Source organism: Dunckerocampus dactyliophorus, chromosome 15, assembly GCF_027744805.1.
Source record: "Dunckerocampus dactyliophorus isolate RoL2022-P2 chromosome 15, RoL_Ddac_1.1, whole genome shotgun sequence".
Lineage (NCBI taxonomy): Eukaryota > Metazoa > Chordata > Actinopteri > Syngnathiformes > Syngnathidae > Dunckerocampus > Dunckerocampus dactyliophorus.
Window position 1 is genome coordinate 4681032 of NC_072833.1, and position 27812 is coordinate 4708843.

Below are 27812 nucleotides of genomic sequence, written 5' to 3' on the forward strand. Positions count from 1 at the left end.
GTTTGCCCACCCCTGTCCTAAGGTCTACTATTATCGGTATCGGCCGATATCACTCATGGATGATCGGAATCGGCAGCATAAAACCCTGATGGGAGCATCCTTAGTTGTACGCTTACCATGATGACGAAGAAGTAGAAGACCGACACCCAGCCCAGCTTGCTCTCAATGAGGGACACCAAGTACTAGAAGATGACATGGTTTAGTTTGTGTTCATACCGTCACATGTGAATGTAATATGAAATATGACAACATACTTGCCCACCGGCAGCTCCAATGCTTCCTGTCCCATCTACAATGCCGGTGACTGTAGCCAGAGCCTCTTGACTGCCCTGGACGGCGTCCTGCCTCCCCAGATCAGCAGATATGGCCGAGCCAATCATGTTGGATGGACCGCCGATGAAGAAGCCAGTGATGGCCAGCAGGGCGGCGTTGGTGGCCTTGTCGTTAGGTGAATCTGCAGAGGTGTGCATCGATGAAGGTGTACCATTTGGCGCGGAACGTTCTGTGCTGTGTGTCATTCCAGTTGCTACTCACGGCTGTAGCCCACCAGACAGGCCATGGCGAGCGTCAGACTTAACGCCAACACTGGGGATCGCTTTCCCATGAAGTCCGATATCAGACCCTGAACTGTTCCGCCTGGAACAGAAACAGCAAAAAGTTCATGTATCGATCTGAGTATTAAATGGTAATGTTCTTCCGAGAAAAAACTCTTGTATTCAGAGTCTAGAGATTTATACATGCAAACAAACAGGTCACCCCAAACTAAATTCCGTATGACAGTCTGAGCTTTTCTTCCTGTCACTCACACACACAACAGTGACCTGGAGAGATGCAGCCATGACACAAACCCACTTGAAAAAGGTTTGGGTTTGATTTTGTCTAAAATATTTTCTTTCAGGGTGTGTTCTGGTCAATCAAACTAACGTGGATTTACTCACCGATGATCCCTCCAACGTCGTACCACATGGACAGGCGGTCAGCCTCGGCCTCCTTCCAGCCGTAGTTGTTGCTCAGGTAGAACGGAAGCCAGAAGAAGAAGGAGTAGTTCACCAGCTTCAGACACGCGAACGCCAGCGAGTACTGGCGAGCAAACACGAGCAGGTTAACGCTCCGTGAGGAGATCGTTCAGCAGAGCGCGCTGGAAGCTCACCAGCAGGACTCCGGGCAGGCAGAAGGCCTGGAAGAAACCCACAGCTCGAGGCTCTTCATGAGGTTCATCCTGCTGTTGAATCGAGTGGTGGCGCTCGTACACATCCTCCTCCTCTTCTTCTTCTTCTTCATCGCTCATCAGAGGCCTGTGGGTGTCAGTCTCAACTGGGTTGAGTCCAGTCTCACACTCCATACTCAGACCTGGCACACACGCGTTTCATACAGCCTTTAAAATATAACATTTGAAGAATTCAACTACTTTTATAAAAAGATGTGTCTTACCGACTTCTTTCGGAGAGGTGAGCAGGCCGAAGAAGACCACCACCCCGCCAGAGAACTGCACCACTGAGGTCACCAGGAAGGCGTACTAGCACAGGAGCGTACACAGTTAGCATTTAGCCACAGTGATGAAAACATGGCGTCTTGCGTGCCTCACCTCGTAGCCGTACTTGAGCACAGTGGATGCCAAGAAGGCGCCCAGGATGTTGCCTACCGAGGCACAAGCGCTCCACAGGCCAAACACAAAGCCGCGCCTGGGCAATATCACATCTTAAGTGTCGTCAAACATGTTTAACACTATTTAACACCACCCTTTCAAAACAAACGAATACGTTTACACCAGCAAATCCGGTTGCTGAGCCTCAATGGCATCTATGTTCAAGCAAAAGTGGCAATGAATGGATGTCTTTGTGCAAATGTGTGGATGTGACACTGGATGCAGTGTGTGATAAAAACGCACACACACACACACACACACCCCGTCTTGCCGAACCAGTTGGCCATGACAGCGACCACGCAGGGCCAGACGGTGGACTGCAGCAGTCCATTGAAGACCCACAGGCTACAGTAGAGGTAGATGTTGTAAAGGTGGAGCCACTCTGTCAGCGTGCCAAATGCAAAATCCTGCACAGAGAGAAAGCACTCCATAGTCTACACAATGAACAAAAGAATAGCTTATATCATTGTAAAAAGTGGGTTATTATCCGGTATATGAGAACGTGATGCCCTGTTTATCGCGGTAAATTGCTTCCAGACCCAACCGAGAAAAATTAATTTCCGCGAAGCAGCATTCCTTATTTATAAATCAAATATTTTTGTACTTAGAACTTCGGAAACCGGTTTACAACCTCCTACATAAAAGGTAAAAATGCTTCATTTAAGACAAAAACACATACAATTTGCTTAATATGCATATTTTTGACTAATAATAGGCCGCAGTAAAACCACAAAACATTGAATTAATTTATTCATTCATTATATATATTGTGTATATATTGTGTGTCATTGTAAAATGTTGATTTTCATGGTGTAATGAACACTTCTTACAACTGAGAATTCAAATATAAAATAAGAATTTCATAATAAATGAATAATATAATTTGAAATTTCAAATTTACAATGGTAAATACAGCCAAATAGTTATTCTAACAATGATTTAATGTCATAGCCCGCGAGGCCTCAGGCAGTTAACAGCTTACTTTATGTACTCACCAAAAAATGTGTCCCATTCCATTCAACAGATGTTTTTGTGTGCATGAAGCAAGCTGAATTTAACATCCTTGATCATCCTTGATCATCCAGAGGGAAAAGTCAGGTAGGCTTGCGTCTTCGTGTCCGTTGATGGCACTGTTGGCTCACTGGGGCTCGTTTGAATGTGAACGATTTCGGTTAGTAACGGATTCTGGTTAGTAACGATTCTCGATTCCAATGCTTTTAAGAGGCAGGGTCACAAAAGTTTCCATGGTTTAAATGAGGGCGCTAACGAGAGTTGTTTTTGAATGAAACGTCCAAACTTACCCATGAATTTGTTAATGATATGAACTTTTTATCAACTTTACTATGAATTTCTCACAGAGCTTTTTTCAAAAGGAGTCCACTTTCACAAAAGATGCTTACTTTGTTTAATAGCTAATTTTTTATGACACCCTCATTTTGTTACCACAGGAAACAGGATGTAGTGCAATGCGCTCTTATTTTGAAGGCCCGGAAGTGTGTTGAGTGGGTCGAGAAGATATTGTGACTTTTGCTCAAAGAGACACGAGTAAAATGAATAAACATGATTAAACTTGCATCCCGCAGCCGTATTTCCTGTCCTTTATTTACATCAAACTTCCACGACATCCTGGAACCCTTGGTTACGCTGGCATGAGACAGACGTCATCTCTTGTTCGACAGCCGTGACTCTTACTGCTTACGGGAAGTCCGACATACAGCGTCAAAGGCGGAGCACTGTTATTTCTATACTACAAATCTGGAGGTGTTTAATCATGTTTGTTCGTGCACCCTCCTTTCCGTCATTGTGTTCCAAACTTTGCAGGCTCTTCTTCTTCTTTGTCGGTGTTTGCGGCTAGTTCTTCCGGTTGGCGGACAGGGCGTTGAAACCAGGAATCGAAATTTAAAAATTTGAACAATCCGGGGAGAATCGGATCAATGCTCGAGACTTGACGCCCAACCCGATGGCTCACTCCTCCCCCTCTCCCAAATCGCTGGTCATGCTTTGATTGATGAGGAGCTGTTTCTTCTTTTTTTTTTTTTTTTAAACTTTCGCTTTTAAAGCAGTTGCCATCCTACGCGAAAGCGCTTACAAATGAGAAATAACATGACCACACAATGACGACATGACCGATTTTTACCATTTAAAGACTCCTGGGCAGTTTTCACAAGGTCAAAGAGTCCTTAGAGCTAATCAGGGGTTGAATGAGGCCCTTTACAAGTTCATGTTCCCAATTATGGCCAAAAAGTTGGGGAACGCCCTACTCTGTCCCAGCATTGACACAGATAACGGAAATGAATACTGGATGGGGCGAGGTAAAAATACAGCGCAGTAAAATGATACCACGGACAATTTACAGCTTGACGCTAATAAAAGTGTGGCTATAAGAGTGCAATGTGCAGTATGTGTGCGCTCACCACAGCAGCAGAGCCGCACAGGCCGAAGCAGAGCACATAGCGCAGGTTGACTCTGTCGCCAATCACGCCGCTGAGATACAAACCCTGCGAGGAAGAGACCAAATAGTTCAAATCGACACAAATCAAACGTCAAATCGCAACTTATAACATATGCCGAGGAGGTTGGCTCCTCTGCTTAGCTTGCGGAACGCTACCATATAGACCTGATTAGAAGACCATCCTGCATTTAAGACAGCCACTCTTTTTCCAACACCCATTTTTGCCATTATTTTAAAAACAGCATCCTAACTCCTATGTTGTTTGCTTTTTTTTCCTGAGGAAAAGGTACTGTCCTACTTGCAGGTCAATATAGTAGTTATGTGTATGCAGGATTAGAAGTTATAATGTATAACCAAATTCCACCAGATACGTCTATTTTACAGAATTCTGCCTAGCAACAAGTGGCTGTGCAATCTTGTGACATGACCAGGAAAAAGCCACAAGAATAAATCATGTTATTATTTGCAAATGTTATTTGTCTGCAGGTTTTAATACACGACATTTACATCAAACACATATCTTTTCAAATGCAACTGCTAATATAACGCACCACGGCATAGGAGAAGAGAAAAATGGAGTCCAGCGCTCCCAGGAAGAGAGTGGCCTGCTCTTCAGTCTCAAACAGGCGATTACTCCCCCATGTCTGAGACAAAAAAAGGGGTTTTGCGTGCGTTTAAATGAGAGTTTATACAGTGAGACATGTTTTCAGACATGTATCCTATCATGCTTTATTTACCTCACTGGGGGAGAAAGCGGGAGCGCTGCCATTCTGAGGAGAAGGCGTCCACTGGGCAGAGATGCTAACTTTCACATTGCTGAACGTCTTCCTGGATGCATGCAGGAACACATAGCTGGGGAAGACAGAGACAATCACTACGTTTACATGCGTGATGTGGAAAAAAAACGCACGGACAACGTCTCGACGCACGGAAAACGTCATGATGGATTGTGCGTCATTTCCGCTTCTTCTTCCTATATTCAAAAACAACAACAGCACCAGCACCAGCACGGCGGATAATGAACGCCTTTGTTTGAGCTTTGGTGCTGGCACTGACACTATTCTGTCTCACTTTCTTCATTAATGGAAGGCGAGAATGTGAAGAAATAGGAAATGGAGCCGCAGCTGTGCCGTCCATACCCACGCTACATCCACCAGAGCCCCCCCCGGACACTTTTGAAGGTGCGTTCGCACAAACCCTGCTTCGCGTAACTTCTCGCTTACCGTCTGATAGATTTCGCTATCGCAGTACTTTCAACAGTCAATAAAAGACATAATGTTCCTGTCTTTCACCACACAAACAAGGCGGCTTGTTTCCTCCTCGCTCCAAGGACTGCAACCCCAGTTATAACCCGTTACTCATTTGTTTTCCCACTGGGCTGCTGTGTTTGTCGGTACACACAAGTCAGCACAAAAAAAAATAAAAAAGGTGGAGGTGATTATGTTCAGATTTCCAGTTTTAAAGCCTCCAGCTTAACATGATATTTCCTGCTATCGGAAATCAACATACTCAGTTCACACTATCTTGACGTCTGCCCTGTGTTGCCCCGTGGACCTTTGACCTACGTGAATAGCTCACATCCATTCACAGTTTGTCACTAGACTACGCTCTGTCCCACTCATGTATTTCCCTTTACAAACACACACACACACGCACGCGCACGCACACACACAAGACAAGGCATCAGGCTGCCAAACTGAGCATCTAACAAGCTTTGGGGAAATAAGGCGTCATAGATTACCTAAAGAAGGTGAGGAGGAAGGTGACCAGGTGATGATGGGTGTACTGTGACAGGTAGCCACAGCACGAGGGAGGCATCACAGGGACGACCGGAGGGATGAGGAGGATGAGGAGGTGGGCAACAGCAAAAAGGACAGGAAGGTAGTTCAGCTAAAGACTCCCGCTAGTGCCAGGTGGTACAAACACATCACAGGTTGCAAACAACAAAGTGCCTGAAAAGAAGGAAGTCAGTGTTAAAACTCTGATGTCGCTCAGGGGGTCCTTTTCTTCGGATGCAGTGAGTCCTAGATATGTTGTTATTGTGGGTCCATTCTTTGTGCTTGTGTATAAATGTGTTTTATGCGCTGTTGTCTGTGTCTAGAGAAAGTGAAAGCAATAAAACATGCTTCCATGTCGTCATTTTGAAGGACCGCATCGCTTGTGAAATGTCATTAAATCCCAACGTTGCAATTTAGCCACTGAAAGCAGCACTCGCAGATAACTAATATATCGATATAACTAATAATATACTAATATATCAGCACTCGCAGATAACTACTATCGTATGCAGTTATACATATTTATTTTGTGTTCATTCTCCTATTTCCTCTTATCTGTGTCTACAGAAAGTGAAAGCAACCGGAAAAGGGAAAGTGCTTATTTTTAAGTAGAGTAGATACATTCCAAGGTTGTCATTTAGCCATTGAACGCTGCACTCACAGATCACGAGTGGCTCAGTATTTAATCGGTGTTTATTTAAATTAATTGATTGTTTTTAAATCGAGCTCAAGTTGATACTTCTTTCAATTCAGGATTTTTTTGGGGGGAGAGAACTCGTTTACACGTCTACAACATCAAGTTTGTATTTATCAGCAACCAAAAAAAAACAAAAACAGCCTCTATTTACACTACCATGTCTTGCCGAAAACACGCATGGCAGCAAATTAATCCATCACAGTTTTGGATTTAAATGTAAGAATCTGAGAAACAAAGCAAAGCTCTTACCTCCCTGATCAGATAACAGTTTTCAAGCTAGCTGCCTGCTTGGCGATGAACATCTGTGTACTGAGTTGGACATCATCTGTGACGTCACCGTGTGGCGACTTGGCGCGTCTGCCACCTACAGCCCAGGAGTGGAATTAAAAGGCAAAAATGACTACCGGTACTTTTATTGCTGTAATTTGTATGCACGTGTTATTGTAGTGTTCTGTGCACCTTTTTAATTTCCTTTGTGTCCTGCAAGTTAATTACAATATTCATGAATTAAATGAATATTATGAGTGACAGAGCGAGAGAGAACGAGGGCGGGCGGGGGAGAGTACAGTATGTGGAGAGAGAGTGAATGAAAGTATAAAGAGGCGGGGGCAGCGGTTACACTTATAATGACGAAACAAACATCAAGATAGATAGTCACTATTTGGAAGTGATAACAATGCATTTATTTAAAAGATCATCTGCTCTATTATACCCTCTTTTCGCACTTAAAGCCACGGAGGGAGTGCTACAGCAGGGGGTAAGTCAGCAATAGCTGCTTTATTTTGAAATTATTTGGTGTGAACAGTGCATTGAACTTGCTGTTGTATTTTTCTCGGTTTTTACAAAAAAGTATCATTAGTAGCTGTCATAGTTAGACACTGGAATAATAGTGGTGTATGAACTATAATGGTGACAACATGCAGTTTCAGAGCTGGGAAACAAGCTGCAGTGTTGGAAAATGAGCTTTTATAAATACACAGGGAGAAAAAGAATGTTTGGAAAGCGAACGAGCCAAAGTTTTCTTTTGAGTCGGCCCATAAATGATGTAAAATGTGAGTGTAAGGATGTTAATTTCACATTCAACTACTCTTCAACAGGACAGCATCTATTCAACCAACATGTTCGTAGCAGAAAAAATGATATTTTCATATTAAGAACAATAAATACCTCAATTACAGATCAGTGCTTGGGAAATGAAAGCCAGAGCTGCCTTGCGGTCACCCACATCCATTCAGGAATATGTCTTTCCATGCAATTAATGGTTCCCATTTCCCCCGGTTTATTTATTAAAGCAGTTTGATGAAATGGGCCACGGTCCAACTATGTGTTTATTTTGCCAGGCCCGATGAGAAGACGATTCTGAGTTCACAGGCCTCTCTGGATGAGTTTTCCCACTGCAGCCAAAAAAAGACAATCACATTAAGTCAGTGGGAGTTCAGGAGACTCCAACAGAAGAGCTTTATTTGTATAACACAGCAAAAATGCATACATTTTTTCTGTTTACTTATGTTTTGCGTTTTTTGATGACTTGGGTGTCTGTCTCTTTCAGTTTTGGTGACACATACTGTACCCACCTCTGATAAATAATACAAAATAGGAATAATTGGAATTTATCTCCCAAAATTCGGCATTTCAATAATCATTTCTATTCATTTTATATAAATATATCATCCACATCGCACATAGAATATCCCATTTAACAAGTTCCACCTAATAAGATTTGTTTTCTTGAAGCAGTATTATTATACATTGTGGAAAGAAGTTACTTAGGCCTTGGCAGAGGTCCACCTTATCATGATGATCTTGTTACTTAATGTGCTTAGCAGTGGCGTCCTCAAAGAAGCTAAGAACAGAAGGTAACAGGCACCCAAACGCACCTTTACGCCTTCGGATGGCTCACAGGAGGCTGACCTGTGACTCTTGCGGCAATGAGAATGGGCGCTCGGTGGGCAACAAGCTCTCCACATCCAACGGAAGCAACATTAAGGACAAGATTTCTCTTTGGGAGGGAAAGGAACCCTCGAAGAGGATGGCTAAGCAGAGTGAGGACCATATGGAAAATGGCGGCGGAGTGGTTAAATACAACATAAGGAAATGTGGAGACAGACAGCAATTAGAATTAAAGAATGCAGCCAGTGATGAACTGAAGGAAAATGTGGGAAAGCTCAGGGATTCAAGACCTTGTTCACCCAATGACAACGAGGGGAAGAGAGCAGTCTTCACCCTTTTTAAAAAGCTGGACGCCATGGATCATGGTAAAACTCCTCCAGAGCTGGGAAACTATTTCAGCCCACCAAGCAAAGACAAGCAAGCAAGGAGGAAAGACCTGACGGAACCTTCTGGAAAGCCTCCTGTTAACCCAGTCCCTAAACCGGAGCGCACCTTCCAGCATCCGGTCACCAGAGGGCAGAGGAAGCTACCCCCACTGCCAAAAACATCCCCAAGACATCCACCTGCTGTTAACAAGTAAAAGAAACTAAAATCTGTCATATTTATAATAAAGAGCATAAAGAAAGAATAAGGACATTCATTTTCACTTTGACAGGAAGCCACTTGAGTGTGAGGACATCCCAGGTTCAAGTCACCCCGTCTGTCCCTCACGGACTCAGGAGCATCACTATGAAGACATCCTAGGTAAAAGATAGCTAGAGATTAGCGTTATGCAAATACATTTCAGACACGTGTGGTATCTTTTAGCTTGATTTAAATTTTCATTTCACTTGGAGCTGTTAATACGTACAAATATATATCATTGTGTCCTGTCATTTTGCTTTCTGTTCATAAAGTACAGCAAAAATGGGCATATTTCACACATTGTGGCAAATGGTGATTAATCATGATTAATTAATTCAAAGGCTGTCATTAATTTGATTAAAATTTGCAATCATTTAACAGCCCTATAAAAGAAGAATTTAAATGATTATGTTTCATGGTAAAGTCTAATTTTAGGAATTGGGGTTTCAATGAATCTTTTAAATTGTATTTATGAAATATCCATCAGATTAACTGCTTAATAAAAAAATATATTTTACAGTTAATTGTGCATTTGTACCTTTTATTTCTTGGGGATGCAAGTGGCACCCTTTTGGTGGAATGGCCCATATTGGGATTAAACTGAGGGCCTGCTAAAGAGAGTTAGCATTTATGTGTTACAGTCATTTTGACCATCCATGCTGCCCCCTGTTGGTGTGGCAGGTAATATCAAGTGCTGTGATGTTATTGTTGCAGATGCGTTCAAAGACAACCCATATGAAGACATTGAGTTGGAGAGTCAGTGCTCCCAGCAGTCTTTGCCGTCGTCTCCTGGTGCAGACACAAGCAAGGTTCCATCCCTGCCCGTGCACTCCTACTGTACGTAAATGGACCAAAATCTGATTCACATTCATTTTCTCAGGTTTCAAGACCAGGCTTTTTTAGGAAGAATTCAGATCGGAGTTTCAAGCTGCTGGACCTGCGTCGAGCCACCCAGCAAACCCACGGTAGCGGTGGTGTTTCATCTCCGACCCAGCTCAGCCCCCCGTCCACCCCAACTGAGCATGGACCCTGGCTTTCCGGGGAGTCCTCCAGTCGCAGGATACCAACGGTACCGTATGTTTTTTTTTTTTGCATTTTAAATCAGTATTTGTTTGGATTTTGGGTTTTTTGTCTTTTTCACAGGTGGTACTGAGGATAAACGGCATCTTTGAGGCTCGGATTGGGAAGAAACATCTCAGGAGGATTTATCATTATGCTGAGACGAGCTCCGGGAGAGGTGACCTTTTGGGATATATACCTTCATGTCCTTATTTTTAGTGTTTGACTATTTTGTTTGCAGTGACCGATGAAAACAGCGACTCCGAGAGTGAATTTGAAGAGCGAGCCAAAGGTAAAGACCAAGTCTTAAGGTCTTTCCAATTAAGTTGTCCTCCTCAATGGACTCCACGTTCTCATCCAGCCCATCGCCAGCGTCTGGTCTCAGTCCAGTCCATACTGAGCCGGCCAGGCTACAATCACGTCGAGGGCAACGGTACCAAAGCCGGGAGAGGCTTGCTGGATAATCAACATCGCCAGCTCTTTGAGTTCTTCCTGGTTGTGTCGCTGCAGAGGTCAAAAGCAGGCAGCCATTATGTGCCGGAGGTCAAGCAGCAGTTTCCTCCAAAGGTTAGAAATTGTTTGCTCCAAAAAGCATTGTAATTTTATCAGGGCTGTCAAAAATAGCACATTAACGGCAGTAACTCATTTGTTTCATTAATTCATGTCAAGCCCAGACCTCTCTGATGGCAAACGGGGGCACAAAAGCGTCCTCACACAGAGGCCAACACTCTTTTTTAACTTCATTCCGGCCTGAACACATCAGCAGCAGCTTAATTCCAGCACCATATATGTTTCTCCAACTCACAAACACGTCTCTTGTCCGCTTGTCATCGGAACGACACTTCCTCATTGTCACTAGACGACCGCGAAGTGCGTTCAGGAACACTCAGAGCATCGCAGCAAAGTCTTTATTATGCGTGTACGTGTGGTCTGAATCAACAGAAGCACCAAGAAAAACAGTGAGTCGATATTCTTATCACTCACTTACCTAACTCTTACAAGCTGCGGAAGCCCAGTTTGCTGCATTTAAGTATGCTCGGAAATCCCGGAAATACACTCAAAACATGCGGATTCATTTTAAATGACGGTACATGCTGTCTTTGAACACAACTCCACATGGCTCATATTAACGCATTCAAATGTTCTGCTACTATAAAAGAGACCTACATTTTCAGACATGTGCGCTATCTTTTAGCTTAGTTAAATTTTCAGTTCATTTCGAGCTGTTAACAAATATATGTAATTGTTTCCTGTCATTTATCTTTCTGTACATAAAACACAGTAAAAAATGGGCACATTTCACACATAGTCACAAACGGTGATTAATTATGATGAATTAATTTGAAAACTGTGATTAATTTGATTACAACTTTTTATCATTTGACAGCCATGCATTTTGTAGAGATTTTTGGAAGAAATGGTCCATTTTTTTTTTTGCGCGCGTTGCAGCTGGAGCGAAACTTCAAACTCATGAAGGAGACGGAAGATCAGCTGAGGATTATTCCCAAATTTTGCTTCCCTGATGCCAAAGACTGGGAGCCGGTGGAGAGCTACCCAAGGTGAGACCCCATCAATGCACCGTGAAAAGTAATGCATACAGTAAATGTAAGTGTGTGTTGTTACTATTCTATGTTTATTTGTGTGCTAAATGTATCCCTTCCTAGTGAGATGTTCTCCTTTGTATTGACTGGGGAGGATGGGAGCAGGCGCTTTGGATACTGCAGACGTTTACTGGTAAATAATTCAAAAAAAGAGCTCAAGTAAATATAAGCTCGCTGCCACTGTACAGGAAGTGGCCAAATACCACCATGACGGCTGAATAAATAACTGTGTGTGTAAAAAAAAAAAAAAAGAAGTTGACATGCCTGTGGGAAAACAGGAAGTGTGTGAGTCTGGGAATGTGTGCATAGATTGTATGTGTGTGTTTGTGTGAATTTATATGGACTGGAGACTAGTCAAGGGAAACGAAGCTCTCTTGTATGTCTAATAATAGACTGAAATGTGTTACAATGCAATGCAGAATGTGTTACAATGCAGAAGGTTTCCAATATTTTGCAAAAATGTGACCAAAACGAGCATTATTATCATTATAAAGATGAAGAAGCTCTTGTATTGGATGTCATTAAAAGTGCTTTTGACTGGTTTTGTCTATGATATCCACCCCAAAAAATCTAATTTTTTCATTTATAATAATATATAATACTATATACAATATAATATAGGTAGCCAAGTGGTTAGCATCTATAGTAAAAGGTTATTAATGTATATATATATATATTTTTTTTACCATTATTTTCAGCCTCGTGGAAAAGGAAAGCGTCTTCCAGAGGTCTACTGCATTGTTAGTTGTCTTGGCTGTTTTAACCTGTTCTCTAAGGTAAATATTTTAAATTAAGCTAATTATTTTAGTAGTAATTGTCATTTATCTTTTTTTTTTATTAATTTTTTGTTGAAATGGCAATGCTATGCAAGCATAGATTTTTATCATTCTCTGACGTCATCCCCTATGCTGCTCACAGCCACTAGAGGGCGTACTTAAAGTGTCTTTGGGGACTTTGGGCTGTAGGTACTGGATGAAGTGGAGAGGCGGAGGGCTCTCTCTCCCGCTCTGGTGCAGCCCTTCATGCGAGCCATCATGGAAGCTCAGTTTCCAGCTCCGGGCAGAACCATCACCATCAAAACATTCCTCCCTGGCTGTGGTACTGAGGTGAGTTTGCTTAGACTGCACGCCATATTTGTATGAGAAGAAGATGAACTCACCGCTCGCTGCTTTTCAGGTGATGGAGCTATGCCGACCATGTGACTCCCACTTGGAACACGTGGACTTTGATTGTCTTTTCTCCTGCCTAAGTCTGAGGCTGCTTCTCAGGGTGTTTGGTTCTTTGCTACTGGAGCGCAGGGTCATCTTTACTGCTGACAAACTGAGGTTCGGACCGATTTCAGGATCATCACGACATCCTTGGTGATGACATGCTTCAGAAACCTTGGCATGCACAGAGCAAAGCGTGTTTCATGTAGAGCAACTTGACCGTGATCGTGTCAAACTTTTCTCCAACATTAGTGACTTTTGAGCGCTCTGATTCGGTAAAGTCACACTCCAAAAAGATTTTTTAAAGTCCACAAGAGTGGAAGTTGCACGATTTTGTGTCTCATCTGAAACAAGCATCCAACAGGAAATGTGGTCTATCGGCAAATATTGGTAGAAAATGTTCTATTATTGAATAGAGAACTAGAGGGGGCGAAGGATACAGCCTTGGGGAACACCACAGAACAAACACTATGTTGTTACTGTATTAAAAGAGAATTCAGTCAGCATTGCAAATACAGTACAGTGTTCCCTCGTTTATTGCGGGGGATAGGTTCCCAAAATAGCCTGCAATATAGCCTGCCTCGGTCGTAACCAACCATGCGTGTTTTTAGTATGTAAGGCCGCCAACAACAACGGGAGGGAGTGGCAAGAGCAGGGAGGGAGCACGTCACTCGCACGGTTGCGCAATGTGTAAGTACGTGGCCCGCACGCCAATCCTGGCCGTGCGCGGTTGCGTGCATCGTAGGTTGCGCACATGGTGAGTTGTACATGCTTACAGCATGCTTACAATGTACACGTCATCGTACTTCCACGTTCTGTTCACGTACGTACGTGTCCTCACTCACGCTCATGTTGTAAGTGCGTGCAAGTGCGATGAACGGCAGTTTTTCCGCCCAGTGTCGGGAGGGGGGTATAGAACGACCTTCCGAGGTTCTCCAGAAGTCCATGCCGCAGAGATTCCGGGTTCTGATGCTGCAACTTGCAGCATGATGCCAGAAAAAATGGTCAGAGCACTTGGAAAAATGTGAATCATGTGAATTTTCAAAATGTGAATTTTTACTTCCTTTTGTAGAGATTTTGTTTTGCAACATAAATAATAAGATAACCCGCCTGTCAGCTGGGATAGGCTCCAGCATGCCCCGCGACCCTAATGAGGAGAAGCGGTATAGAAAATGGATGGATGGATAATAAGATAAGTGGGATTAAGACCACCCACTCAGACCACAGTGGCTTCAAATGGATGAAAGTGCTAACTACACATACTGTATTCAGGTTGTTTTGCTCTGTGCTTAATTCAAATCACAACACTACATATCAAAATGTGTCTCTTCTTGCAGCACCCTGTCCCAGTGCTGCCATGCTGTGATGGCGCTCCTCTACCCTTTCGTATGGCAGCACACATACATCCCTGTACTACCCTCCGCCATGCTCGACATCGTGTGCACCCCAACCCCTTTCATCGTGGGCCTGCTGTCCAGCTGCTTGCCACAGCTCCCTGCGCTACCCCTGGAGGAGGTTATCACCCATCACCTTTGACCTTTCACCAATAGAAGCCAGTCTAAATGCTACTTTCTTCACTGTACAGGTTCTTGTTGTTGATCTCGGGAAAAGTCGCTTTTTAAGACAGGTAGGTTATTCACAAAAGCCTTAATATCAAGACACGATATTTTAATTGATCACTTTTTAGCTGGATGATGAAGACTCCATCCTGCCTTCTAAACTCCAAGCTGCCTTGGAAAATGTTCTGGAGAGGAGACAAGAGCTTTCTAACGGTAAAGCTGTCACACTAAGCACAAATCACCACGAATCAAGCAGAACCAGCCGGAATGAAAAAGTTTCAAAATTTGCGCCACATTCGGGAGAGGATTTGAAATTCGTACGCTTGGCTCCTTTTTTCCTTGTCGGCATGACGTGATGTGAATTGACGACGTGTCAATGGTGAGTGACGTTTCAGCAGTCTTCTTGGGTTTCAGAACCTCTTTTCAGCACCTCTGCACTGTTCATGCCGGCGGCGGCTGGTGAAGTTATCGTGGCTCCTTTTTTCCTTGCCGTATGAAGTGATGTGCATAAGGCGACGCTTCACTGTGAGGCTTCAGCGGCAGGTGGCTGCGTTTTTTTTTTTTTCCGAATATGATCCGAATGTTTGAAATGCTGTTGGAATACCGTAAGAATATTTAGAATGTAGTCAGAATTTTTAGAATGCACTTTGAACATCCAGGAATAAACCACGCATTTTCATTCCGACGGCATTCTGGCTCATTCTACCTCTAGTGTGACGAGGGCATAAGACATTAATAAGCTCCAACATTTGCGATGCTAATCTCATCTCCTGTGTAGACCATCTCAGCACTGTTGTGTCCGAGGCCTTTGTGCGCTTCTTCGTGGAGCTGGTAGGACACTACCCTCTCTTCTTCTTTGAGGACGACGTCTCCTCTGCCTCCCCTTTCCGAAGGTCCCCCGTCCTTTTCTCCTTCCAGCGGGAGGCCTTCCGGAAGGCTGTGCCCTCAAAGACGGTGCGGCATTTCCTGGAGATCTTCATGGAGACGCAGATGTTTGGATGCTTCATACAGGAGAGGGAGGTCCAGGGACCCAACCACAGAGGTAAATGCTCTACTGTGCTGTAATATAAGACGACATATACAACGGTGGTTGCACCTCTCCGGGTCTCTGGTGTGTGTGAGTGACAGGGAGAGAAGCTCCGACTTGCCTGGGGAGAAGTTGGCGCCTATACATCTTAGACCCTAAATATAAGACGACGCTGTCGTCTTATATAAAAACAGTAATGTAAATAAACATATAAGCTGAATGCCCGCTCAGACAATTGCTAGGAAATATGAGGAAAAAATACCGTCAGTATGGTAGGAGCTTTAAATGTTTACCTTCAAGATGTGCAGTTATTATTGTGTCCTCAGGGCTTTTTGAAGTAAGGGTGCACGAGTATCTAGACACCATCCATGAGAGTGAACACAGGAGGATTAACAGGTTTCTCAAAGGCCTAGGTGAGGATATACAGTACCTGTATACTATTTTATCTGCTGGATTGATGCTGTGGCCAACTTATCCTAATCCTATTTACTTGATTTCACTTTTTTCTAGGGAACAGAATGAAATTCTTGTCCAAGAAATGAGGAACAGAGTGTTTTATGGACGCATGCTGGCAAAAATGTGGTTGTCCAAATTAAATATCCCATTGTTATTTAAATCAGGAAGTGAAGTGATTCTTTTTAAAAATCACTTAAATGAAAATAAATTTAAAAAATGTCATAGTTAGTAGTATCCACAAGATGGCAGTAGTACAGTTCTTAATTATTAAGTACACATGCACAATATAGACAAGAAAAGGTCTCCGTTTACAAAGATGATAATGCTATCTGATTGGGATTGATTGAAAATATAAAATCTATTCATTATTGAGGTTGTGGTTTGCAGTGGTGACCAACTGCACCATAGCGGGAGCTGTTTCAAGGCACAAAACACCACAATTACACTATAAAAAGTGCTATTATAGGTAAGTGCAATGTATTTTCCCATGCTCATTTGTCATATAAACACCATAGTAAAGTATATTCTTTAACACTGCAGACAATAACTTTAAAAGGCAAAGCACAAATGATGCGCTCACTCAGCATCATGTGCCAGTTTCACCCAAATGAGTGCTCCACATTCCCACACATTCGCCGACCACACGGTGTTTGAGTGTTCAAAGCCCTCTTCACTACAAAGAGCTGCTGGTTAGGAGTCAGTGGCCGCCATCACTATTTTGGGCTGTGAGTCATGGAAACAAAGCTGATCTGCAGGCCGCAAAGAGGAAAGCCCATCTTTTGTCATCGTGCAAACATAACACAGGTGCAGAGCAGACAGCATAAGTAGTGATGCATTGTGTCAGCCAGAGAGCCCTGTGGGGATGTGATCGCACTGTTTCGACCGTGTCGCCCTCATAGCGGAAAGTTCATGCTGATGTTGATGTGTTAACACTCAATGCAGACGTGAAAGTGTTGCCTATTGGCGAATACTTTGTCTTTGCTTTAAACTGTAAATCATTTGGTAGCTGCAGCTGTGAATCCAGCAGAGGGTGCTGTCTCGCAAGTCAATTCACCCAATATTCTCCAGCAGGAAAATGCTTTGACAAGACATGATGTTGTGTAACTGCAGATTTTATTAGTACAATACTGAATACTGGATGCCCGTACTGTATAAAGCTGAATTTAAAATGTGTTTGATGACTGCGAAAGGCATATTATAAGGTTTAGAGTATCAGAAATAGGCATTTTTTAGGCTTTTCATGGCTGCATCCATTATTTGCGATTTTTTGCCATTCGTAACATAACCTGCGTGAATCTGTAAATACTGTAGATAGTTAAGTAAATGGCTGAGATAATAGGATGCACTGGGTGTTAATGAGCTGTGGCAAAAGAAGGTCCATAGTGCTAGAATGACTGTGCCATGTTGAATTAAGGACTCACCAAACACAAAAACCTGAGACTACAAAAAAAGAAATCTGGCCATTTAAATACAAGAACACTAATGTCATCAGACGCAGCTGAAATTAAAGAAACACAATTAAACAATAAATAAGCAATGAAATCTAACATTAAAAGCCCACCAACAAAAAGAAAAATCAGCTCAGAAAATAAGACATTTCTGATGCTATGTATGACATGGATTATGAATAAAATGTTATACAAACATTGAATAGGGAATGTCGTCCTATTCAAATATATGTAAAATTATCCATGTAAATAGAGTAAACAGAAAACGTTCTCTTAGTAAATCGTTAAAATATGCAGAGAACCTAAGGGGGCTACGGACACAACCATGAGGAACACCACAGAACAAAAAGCTATGTTGTTATTGTAAAACTTTTCACACTAGTCATAGAAAAATAAATAAATAAATAATAAAATAAAGAAACTAAATATTCTATTTGTGAATCTTAGAGAAATACAAGTAGGCATATTTAGATAATAACCAGATAATACAACACAATGAAAGTGGAACATATGTTTTTAAAATAAATACAAAAAACCCACATTTTTTTTTCTAAATAATTAATTCATAAATAAAATGCAGTCAAATGTGGTAAATCCTGCAACTCAAGTCACAATACAATAAATATTTTCTTAATAAAAAACAAAATGAAAATTGTGGCTCAAAAAGGTCACAATAAAATAATTTAAAAACCAACTCGTAATGTTACGTTATTATTTCATAGTGACACGGTTGTTGCTTGTTGTTCAGTGGAGAATAAATATTTGCCACTTATCCTCCACTCCTATCTCGGTCTGTCTCGTCACATCTCCACATCCTCGGTGTGAGTAATATGTCGACCGACAACGGCGACAAGAGCGCGGCCATAACGACTTTTGGCAACACATCGAAGCCCAGTTCTGACCGCGAAAAATAGCACAGGACGTGACAAAGTATTTCCATGGAGTAGCCGCGCTGGACTTCTACTTTCTCTCATATCGTAGAAACGGTATGACGCACAATTTTAGCAGTTTGGACTTTTTCATACCGTGGTATAGGCCCATGCCTCAATAGAAGTATACAGCGAACTTGAAGGGACCAAGAATACAACCTTGGGGAACAAGTTTCGTTGTTAATGTATTGAAAAGGCCAGTAAAGCTCACAAGAGTTGAGTAGATCTGTCAGGCGAGAAAGCGCTGACGCTGTGGGCCAATCTCGCCCCCAGAAAGAAAAATGGAGGCCGTGAGAGACAAGCACTGACAGCTGCTGACAGATCGCTTGGTGGTGCGCTTATGTACAGTATGTGTGTATATGCTCACTTGGTTGAATGCCAAACTCAAATGGTCCCATATTGCTTTTCTGCTATACACCTGGGCTTCAGCTCAACCCGACGGGCTACTGCTGAGGTAATTATGGTTTAAATCAATTCCAGTCAGCGAGTGTTTGACCCCTTGAGCCTCTAGATGGAATATATCTCTGTACAAACACAAATGTCATATATTTTTGGTCATGGTGCAGGAAAAACTCTTATCTTTCTCTTAAAAATCGCTACAAAGTTAAACCCTAGTACCTTTAGGACTTTAAATGTATGATACATTGTTTATTCTCATCTAAAATAGCATCACACAAACTTCATTGCCCGTTAAAAGCAACCATCAATTTGAATGACATTTCTCCAGAGATTTATTCACCTCATTTTAAAAGTTTGTGAACCACATTTGCGAGTTGCCTGCGGTGGCCAGTGCTAATTACATGATTTATGGAGTACGGTTAAGGGAAGGTGCGGTTACCTGAACGTCACTGGAAATCAGTCAGAGTGGAAAGTGTAATGTCATTTTGAAAACTTCTGCCTTCTGAATTTCTGCACATCAATCAAACGGGTTACTATGGACTTTCTGTACATCAGTCAAAGGGGTCACTATGGATTTTCTGTACATCACAAACAGATGACTATGGACTTTCTCTGCATCAGTCAAACGGGATACTATGGACTTGCAGTCAAACGGGATACTATAGACTTTCTGTACATCACAAACAGACGACTATGGACTTTCTGTACATCCGTCAAAGGGGTTACTATGGATTTTCTGTACATCACAAACAGGCTATTATGGACTTTTTGTACATCAGTCAAACGGGATACTATGGACTTTCATTCAAACCGGCTACTATAGACTTTGTGTACATCACAAACAGGCTATTATCAACTTTTTGTACATCAATCAAATGGGATACTACAGACTTTCTGTACATTACTCCAACGGGCTTCAATAGACTTTCAGTACATCGACCAAATGGGCTACTATGGACTTTTTGTACATCAATGAAACAGGATACTATGGACTTTCTGTACATTAGTCAAACGGCCTACAATAGACTTTCAATAAATTAATCCAACGAGGTACTATGGACTTTTTGTACATCAGTCAAACGGGCTACTATGGATTTTCAGTCAAATGGGCTACTATAGACATTCTGTACTTCACTCAAACGGACTACTATGGACTTTCGGCCAAATGGGCTACCATAGACATTCTGTACTTCAGCCAAATGGGCTACTATGGACTTTCAGTCAAATGGGCGACTATAGACATTCTGTACTTCAGTCGAACGGGCTACTTTGGACTTCCGGTACATCAATCAAACAGGCTCCTATGGACTTTCTGTACATTAGTCAAATGGGCTTTGATAAACGTTGGGTACACCTATCAAACAGGCTACTATGGACTTTCCATACTGCTACTGTATACAAAAAGGTTTGGAGATTTTAAGTCCCTTGTGTGATATGATATTTCATATACATTATGCTAGATTGTCTGGGAGTATTTGCCATGAAACTGCTGATAGAGAATTCTCCAGTGGGGGTAAATGATATCACATTCTCCATTAAATTGAGTCATTGTGTTTAATTTAGTGGATGCTGCAAGTGAGGAGTGCAAGGAGGAAGAAAAATTCAGGGAAGAAATTTATTACCCAACATAAACCCGACAGCTTGTTGTCCCCCGCTTGCAGGTGCAACGTCCAGCTGCGGCGCTGCCATGCATGCCAGCGGTCTGAATCATTTCCCCCGTCTCAACGTGGAGCCATCAAAGCAGCACATTGGGAACACTAGAAATTGCAATTCCCACAGAAATAGCTTGTGAATACCAAGAGAGGCTTTCACCATTTCACAAAAAAACTGTGAATCAGTCCAACATCATATACTGTATGTCAAGGATTATTGAATTAACAATAGGTCATTTTTGAGGTGCTGATCATGTTATGTCTAGGATTATTGAATTAACAATAGGCCATTTTTGAGGTGCTGATCATGTTCTACTTGTCACTGTGATTTGTGTTCCTATATGTTAAAACCAGCATCCGTCTGGAAAGTTATTAATAGGCTAACTTTTTCCAATGGATGGTACTGAAGCCGTTTTTTTCTTTTTTAATGCCACCACTCTGTCATATAATCATGATAGATGCTAAAAAAAAATCCCCCTCGGTGATTTACAAGTCAGTGGGTTGGGAAAGGAAAAGCACATGGCAAATCCATTGGAGAAAGTGTGTGTTATTCTGGTGAAAACATTTCCAGGTCTGATCCAGAAACGCCAAAAGCTGCTGCAGCATACTTAGAGACTATAAATAGACGCCATCTGATTTATTGATTTTAACGCTGACTTTTTTTGGGGTGTTTTATCGAGAAGCCACATTGGATGCTGGCATTTGCAGACAGACACACTATTTTGGACACTTTATGTCCATCATTGTTGACTCACGGCACACATGAGGTAGCTCGTGATGATAAATGTGGGAAAAGGGGAAGCGGTGTGTTATCTGTGTGACGCCCATGTTGCTGACTGTGTCATGTCCTAAAACTGACAAGCACAGTGTGTGTGTGTGTGTGTGTGTGTGTGATAGTTGACAAGTTAAACCAGGGGTAAAAAATAAAAAATAAATAAATAATTTAATCTAAAAAAAATTAAATAAATAAATAAAAAAAGAAGAAGTTGAACCAGGGGTGTCCAAAGTGCGGCCCAGGGTCCAATTGTGGCCCACAGCTTGTTTGTAATTGTCTAGACATTACATTAAAGATGACCCACTTCTGAACAACACAAATGCACTGTTCCCCAGGAAATAACCGAGAGCCACTATCATAAGTCAAAGTGACTTGAAACTTCTCACACAGCTCAAGACACTCTACGCTGCTACTTAAGAGATGATTAGTCCGGTCACCACAAAATTTGGTACACACTTTTAGGGGACTGTCTGTAAAATTTGGTTGCCATCTAGAGTCATGGGGAAAAAAATGAAAACGCTTTGGGATGCTGTAAATCTTTGACATATGTGATTTGTGATAAAGAAGACACGAGACATGAACTAAAATTCAATAAAACAGCTTATGGTACTGATCCAGGAACCATTTTTGGTGACCAAGTTTGGCAAAAGGCTAGTTCAGCTAACTAATGTCATAGTGTTGTACCTTAAAGTCATCATTTTCAACTTTAGGTTTCAGTCTGGTTGATGGATTTTTGCCAGTACGCCCTCATGTGAACCGTCGCTGTCCTAAAAGGCCTCCTCTGTGACGGCGGATCAACTCTGCTCTCCCAAACCACAGCAGGTGGCCTGTGTTTGGGTTGTACGCTCGCTTAGTATCACGTTACCTCCTCATGCACATGTTATCAATTTGCATAGATCCTGAAGGATTGCTCATCGCTTTCGCTCTTGTCACTTCCAAAAGACGCGTGGGGAGTAAGAAATGCGATTTACACTCAGAGCTTCTAATCATGAAGGGTTTCAAATAAACTGGTGACTGCTTGCATGCCTTCATTGAAAAAAAAAACAGTATGTAGAGCCATGGAGCGTAGAAATTCTGCAGAAGAATTCCTGGGAAGTGAGGCAGGCGTCTGTGCAATCTGACTGGACCCTTCAGCAGAGAGGAAAAAGTCGCGATTCCGAAATTCATCCATCATCCGGGCTCATTGAGAAATGTGTCTCAGGTCGGTCCTGTGTGAGACGCTTGAACAAACACAGACTTTGTCCTCGGCTGTCGCTCTGTCAGAGTGCAACCTCCAGGGAAGCCAGTCCTTCCCGTCAGGGGGAATTACCTTCCAGTACATGCAGACCTGGCCCTGCAGGACTTTTTAGACCAGATGGAATTTAAACAAATTAAGTCATGATAGTGTTGGAGTTTATCAACATAATCTGACATTTTTTTAAAGAATGTTTATCCTTATTTAATAGTATTTTTATTTAATTAATGAAAAAAAAATTCCATTACATTTTTATTCATTGACAGTTACTAAGTGCCCACTGCCTAGTTGTAAGGATGCTCATATTTCCATAAAAGCAATAAATAATTCATTTTCCAAGAATTCAATCATTAAAAATGCTAGTAAAAAATTCAAGTATCGCAATTAAAATATGAGTAAATTAGGTGAAATTCAATTAGATAAATAAAAATGGCATTTCAACAAATAAAGGCCATGAAATATATAAATTGAGCATGAGCTAAATTATTTTTTAAAATTATTAACTGATTATATTTCACAAATAAATAAAACAATAACAAAAAAAAAATCACAATTTAATTATCTATGTATTTGGATTGAATTAATTTAATTAAGGCACGTAAAGCCCTCCATACATACGGGTTGCCAGATTATTAAAATATTGTTTTAGAAGAGGAAAAGTAGTTTTCATTGTTTTGAACGGTTGGCTTAGGCAGTAAGTATTTTTCAATGAATCTGGCCACAGAGACACGGAAGAAAAAGAACATGAAGGACACATTTTTGTAGTCTCATACCATGCATGCCAGCCTTTCGCAGTAATCAGCCCCTTGGCCTTAAAAATGAGACATTCCTGAATGAGGACAGGGTGAAATATGAAGGATGCTGTCGAGCTGAGGTTCTGGACAAAAGCCCGGAGCAGCACTCCTCATGTGTCATGTTCCCATCCAGCTTGGACTCAAGCGCTGTCCTGTTAACAAAGTCTGGACGCGTTTATTTTAAAATCTGCAGTAATTATTTAACTATGCATTAAAGATACGCTCGGCAGAAGAAGAATGCTGTGTGTATATTTGGAGTGAATGCTGGGATAGTAACAGTCAATGCAGCAGTGCTCGAAAATGAATGGCTTCCTGGCGCTAATGTTCTGGAAAGCCATTCGGGGAGCGCTCCTTTTCTATTACGCAGAACATTTGCAGGTTGGACAGTGTTTCTGTTGCTTTATGATGGAGAACCTGAGCTGCTGTGCCATCTGTGGTGTAGGGTACAGGTAACAGGCTCTTTTCACGACAGTATTATTCTAATTTTGTAAAGAATTAAAATACAGTAGCTACTACAGTATAGTCATAAATATCATAAATCATAAAACATTCATACATTAAAGCACTCACTGCAAAAACACTCTTCTATGTTGCAGAAGCTCACTGCTGTTTTCAAGGACCAACTACAAAAACGCTGTCAAAGATTCTCTATGTGACAGGAGGGCCTACTACAAGCTAGTTTTTTGTAGTAGATCCTTAAAAACAGCAACACGCTCTGTAGCGTTTTTGCAACGGGTTCTTACAAACAGCAAAGCTGCTGTTATATACTGTAGAGGACCTTTGTTGAGTGTTTTTGCAACAAGTCCTTAAAACCAGCAGGCAAAAATGCTAATCAAAGACTCTTTATATGACAGGAGCACTCTGCTGTTTTTAATGATCTAAGACAAAAGTCTTAGAAAAAAAAATAAATCCACTGTATGACAGGACCTACTGAAAAATGCTAGTCAAAGATCCTCTATATGACATGAATTTTGCTGTTTTTAAAAACATACTGCAAAAACGCTAGTCCAAGATCCTCTTCATGACAGGAGCTTTGCTGTTTTTACGAATCTAATGCAAAAACGTTAGTCCAGGACTCTCTTTACACTTTGCTGTTTTTAAAGATCTACTGAAAGAACACTTGCCAAAGATCCTCCATGACAGAAGCACTCTGCTGATTTTGAGGACGGACTGTAAAACGCTCACCCGAGATTCTCTTTAGGACTGTAGTGCCTCGCTGTTTTTAAGGATCTCCTGCAAAAACACTCAGCAAAGATCCTCTACTGTGTATGCCGAGAGTTTTGCTGTTTTTAAGAACCTGCTGTAAAAATGCTAGTCCAAGATGCTCTTTATGACAGGAACGCTTTGCTGTTTTTAATGACCTACTGCAAAAACACTATTGAAAGATCCTATATGAAGGAAGCACTCTGCTGTTTTTAAGAACCTACTCCAAAAATACTTGTCACTACATGACAGGAGCGCTCCGCTGTTTTTAAGAACCTAGAACAAAGATCTTCTTTATGGCTAGAGCATTGCTGTTTTTAAGAACCTACTGCAAAAGCACTAGTCCAAGATGACAGGAGCACTTTGCTGTTTTTAAGAACCTACCGCAGTGCAAAAATGCTCATCAGAGATCCTCTATAGGGCTAGAGTTCTGCTGTTCTTAGTAGTAGTAGTAGTAGTAGTACTTTATTAATCCCACAGCAGGGAAATTCATCTGTTACAGCAGCAAGCAAGATACACAAGTATGTACACAAGTAAAGAATGCATAGTCATAGACAATGCATGCAATGCATAGACATAGTGAATACAAAATGGTTCAGGTGTTGTAGAGCCTGATAGCGGTCGGTATGAAGGACCTGCGGAACCTCTCCTTCTTACACCGTGGGTGTAACAGTCTGCTGCTGAAGGAGCTGCCCAGGGCAGCTAAGAGCCTACTGCAAAAATGCTAGTTGAAGATCCTCTATGACAAGGGTACTTCAACTGTTTTTAGGAATCAGCGCATGCAGTTGAAGCAGTCCAGTTCAAGGAGTCGATGTTATTATTATGGAAGATATGAAATATACTGTAGGTGTTCTATATTATCAGTGTTTTAACAAGCGGATAGAATCTGAAGTTACACTTTGACTTCCAAAACGGTGAAATGTGCTCCATAACTCTCAAAGTCACATTTTTCCTGTCCACACTGCTTAAGTCGAAGCTCTTCAGGTCAAAGGATTCGAAGAGAAAATGATTAGAAGCATATGAATGAAAGATGAATACACATTTTGGTCTGTTGCAGCTGCGCCTGCCGCCTGATTAAAACATTTTAAGAGTGATTAAAAACATGAGGGGGGCTTACTTTGGATTCTTCAGGTTGAATCTGAAACCCTAACCCACTTTTTTCTTTCTCTTCCCAGGCTGCAGAATGTAATAAACAGAAAAGGGCTGGAACAAGGCTACTCTGACAAATATTGTCTTTGGATGGCAGCCAGATAATTGTACTGGTGACTGCGCCAGAGGCAAAGCTCATCCAAGTGCTCTGGAGTGGGCTTGAGTGTTGTTTTGGACAAGGAGGCACAAGAGGATTGGCCAATGGCTCCCTGCAAGACACAATGTTTCAAACCATTTAAGACTGAATAGCGATGAAACTAACCTGAATTGTGTTCATTCCTGATCATTCATAAGGTATTATGTTGCATTTTAGCTCCATTCTGGCAGCGCGTGCGCTTTTCACTACAATCAAACGATTTACTATGCTGAAAAACAGAGAAACACAACGTAACTCATGCTAATTAGTCTCGCAGGTTCCTCAATAAAAATAAAAACAATCTAGCCTGTGAGGTGCTGGGAGGGATTCCTCCTGGAAACACGCCGTTTTGTGTGTCCGTCGCTTTAATGCTAATGAGCTGTGTTAGTCCATAGCTGAGGGCACTTTATCCACTTTTTACATATACACTGTAACTCTGCACTGGTCCAACGTAATAGATGCCATATATCACATACAGCATTAAGGAGTGGGACACACATGTTACAAGTGCTAACATTACACTCACATTTTAACAGCAACATCATGCTGGGTTAGCGCCCACAGCACCCACTTGTGTCAGAGCGCCAGGCTTTATTTTAAGATGTGCAGTGAAACGCGACTCTTCTCTCAGAAGTGAAGGAAATGATTAGGGCTGTCAAATGAATAAAATGTTTAATCAGATTAATCATGGTTTTTCAAATTAATTAATCATGTACATCACCATTTGCGACCAGGTCTGAAATATGCCCATTTTTCCTGTATACTATTGAAAGAGAGATAAATTGTATTAGGGATGCTCCAATCAGGGTTTTATGCTATTTCATGCTATTTGCCAGGGGTGCCATAAAAAGGGGAAAAGTCGGGACAATTCCAAGGTCTCTTGACTGCCAAGGGGCCCAAAAATAGGTAATTACTAATAATATTAGTAATTAATTAATGGTGGGTCGTGAGCCTCCAAAACTCACTATACTCCGTCCACTTTGTTCTTCAAATTAAAGCTTTTTTACGTGCCAGGCCCGCCAGGAATTTCTCCCGGCATTAGCAGTTAGCTTCCATACGGCAGACATGATTGTTTTTGTTTAGAAGGAAGTGGGAGGACGACACTGCCAAAGACGCTAGTTAGGTCAAGACACTACACTGCACGAAAGGGTCAGTTGCAATAGTGCTAGCCACAGGTGATCATTTTTTGCCGGCGTTTTATTGGTTATGCATATTTTTTACGGAAATCGGCCGATACGGATCGGTGGCCGATCGATCGGAGCATCCCTAATTTGCATGTATTAACAGCTTCAAATTAAATGAAAATTAAAATCAAGCTATAGGATAGCACACATGTCTGAACATCTACAGGTATTTACCTAACACTACTTTCTTTAATATTAGCCAAACATTTGAATCACACTTAAACCTTGTTATTATGAGCAATGAGGGGTTGCGTTCAATGACACCATGTTATTTGAGTAGAATTCACATGTTTTGAGTGTATTTTTTGAGAACTGTATACTTACAGTAAATGCAGCAAATTGTACTTCCGCATTAAGAGTGATGTGAGAATAAAATGAAATGAGAATATCCACTTATTGTTTGTCTTTATATTTCTATTTATTTAGACCACATTTTCGCATAATAAAACATTGTTGTGATGTTCGGAGTGTCCATGAATGCATCTCACCGTCATCTAGTGACAATGAGAAAGTGTTGTTCCGATGACAAAGGGAGTAGAGATGTATGTGAGCTGGAGATACATATATGATGTTGGAGTTGCACTGCTTTTGATGCGTTCAGGTCAGAATAAAGTTATAAAAGAGTGTCAGACCCTGCGGGGACACTACACTGTGCCTCCGTCTGTGACTGTGAGGTGTGTTTTTCCATGCATATGCGTTTATTATGGTAAAAAATGTAACATAGTTAATGAAACAAATTAGTTACCGCCGTTCACGAGTTATTTTTGACACATATTACCGTTAACCATCATCAAAAAACTTGAGTTTGTGTAATTGTGGACCTTTCAACAAACCTTTCAAGTTTCACAGTATAGGAAGAATACCATTTTTTTTTTTTTTTTTTTACATCAACAAGTCTACTGCCTTCTGATTG

At 41.6% G+C, this 27812-nt stretch overlaps 2 protein-coding genes across 12 annotated transcripts in view; one reads left to right on the top strand and one right to left on the bottom strand.

Moving 5' to 3' along the window:
• slc37a3 (solute carrier family 37 member 3) overlaps window positions 1-6936 on the bottom strand; it is a 10762-nt gene extending 3826 nt beyond the window's left edge. Inside the window, exons 1-13 of the mRNA XM_054753450.1 lie at window positions 6822-6936; window positions 5839-6049; window positions 4835-4949; window positions 4649-4741; window positions 4060-4143; window positions 1907-2052; window positions 1586-1682; window positions 1432-1516; window positions 1151-1350; window positions 939-1080; window positions 535-636; window positions 255-454; window positions 117-182 (exon numbers count right to left, since the gene is read on the bottom strand). Of these exons, the coding sequence (XP_054609425.1) occupies window positions 117-182; window positions 255-454; window positions 535-636; window positions 939-1080; window positions 1151-1350; window positions 1432-1516; window positions 1586-1682; window positions 1907-2052; window positions 4060-4143; window positions 4649-4741; window positions 4835-4949; window positions 5839-5915 (1407 nt within the window). The 5' untranslated portion in view covers window positions 5916-6049; window positions 6822-6936. The remainder of the gene's footprint in view (window positions 1-116; window positions 183-254; window positions 455-534; window positions 637-938; window positions 1081-1150; window positions 1351-1431; window positions 1517-1585; window positions 1683-1906; window positions 2053-4059; window positions 4144-4648; window positions 4742-4834; window positions 4950-5838; window positions 6050-6821) is intronic.
• Window positions 6937-7207: 271 nt separating this feature from the next.
• On the top strand, window positions 7208-27252 carry LOC129168316 (DENN domain-containing protein 2A-like). Of its 11 annotated transcripts, XM_054753446.1 has the most exons (20): window positions 7220-7329; window positions 7913-9038; window positions 9118-9206; window positions 9801-9895; window positions 9967-10155; window positions 10230-10323; window positions 10387-10437; window positions 10507-10712; window positions 11595-11704; window positions 11810-11879; window positions 12445-12522; window positions 12712-12852; window positions 12923-13107; window positions 14292-14469; window positions 14540-14581; window positions 14642-14726; window positions 15292-15344; window positions 15432-15555; window positions 15867-15953; window positions 16051-16150. In XM_054753446.1, the coding sequence occupies exons 2-20, from the start codon at window positions 8386-8388 to the stop codon at window positions 16080-16082; spliced, it is 2562 nt and encodes an 853-aa protein (XP_054609421.1). In that variant the 5' UTR covers window positions 7220-7329; window positions 7913-8385; the 3' UTR covers window positions 16083-16150. The 11 variants fall into 11 exon arrangements, 9 of the variants coding, with proteins under 9 accessions (XP_054609418.1, XP_054609419.1, XP_054609421.1 ...); XM_054753443.1 differs by having other exon boundaries at window positions 7208-7329; window positions 8399-9038; window positions 15292-15555; XM_054753444.1 differs by having other exon boundaries at window positions 7212-7329; window positions 8396-9038; window positions 15292-15555.
• Window positions 27253-27812: the final 560 nt, after the last annotated feature.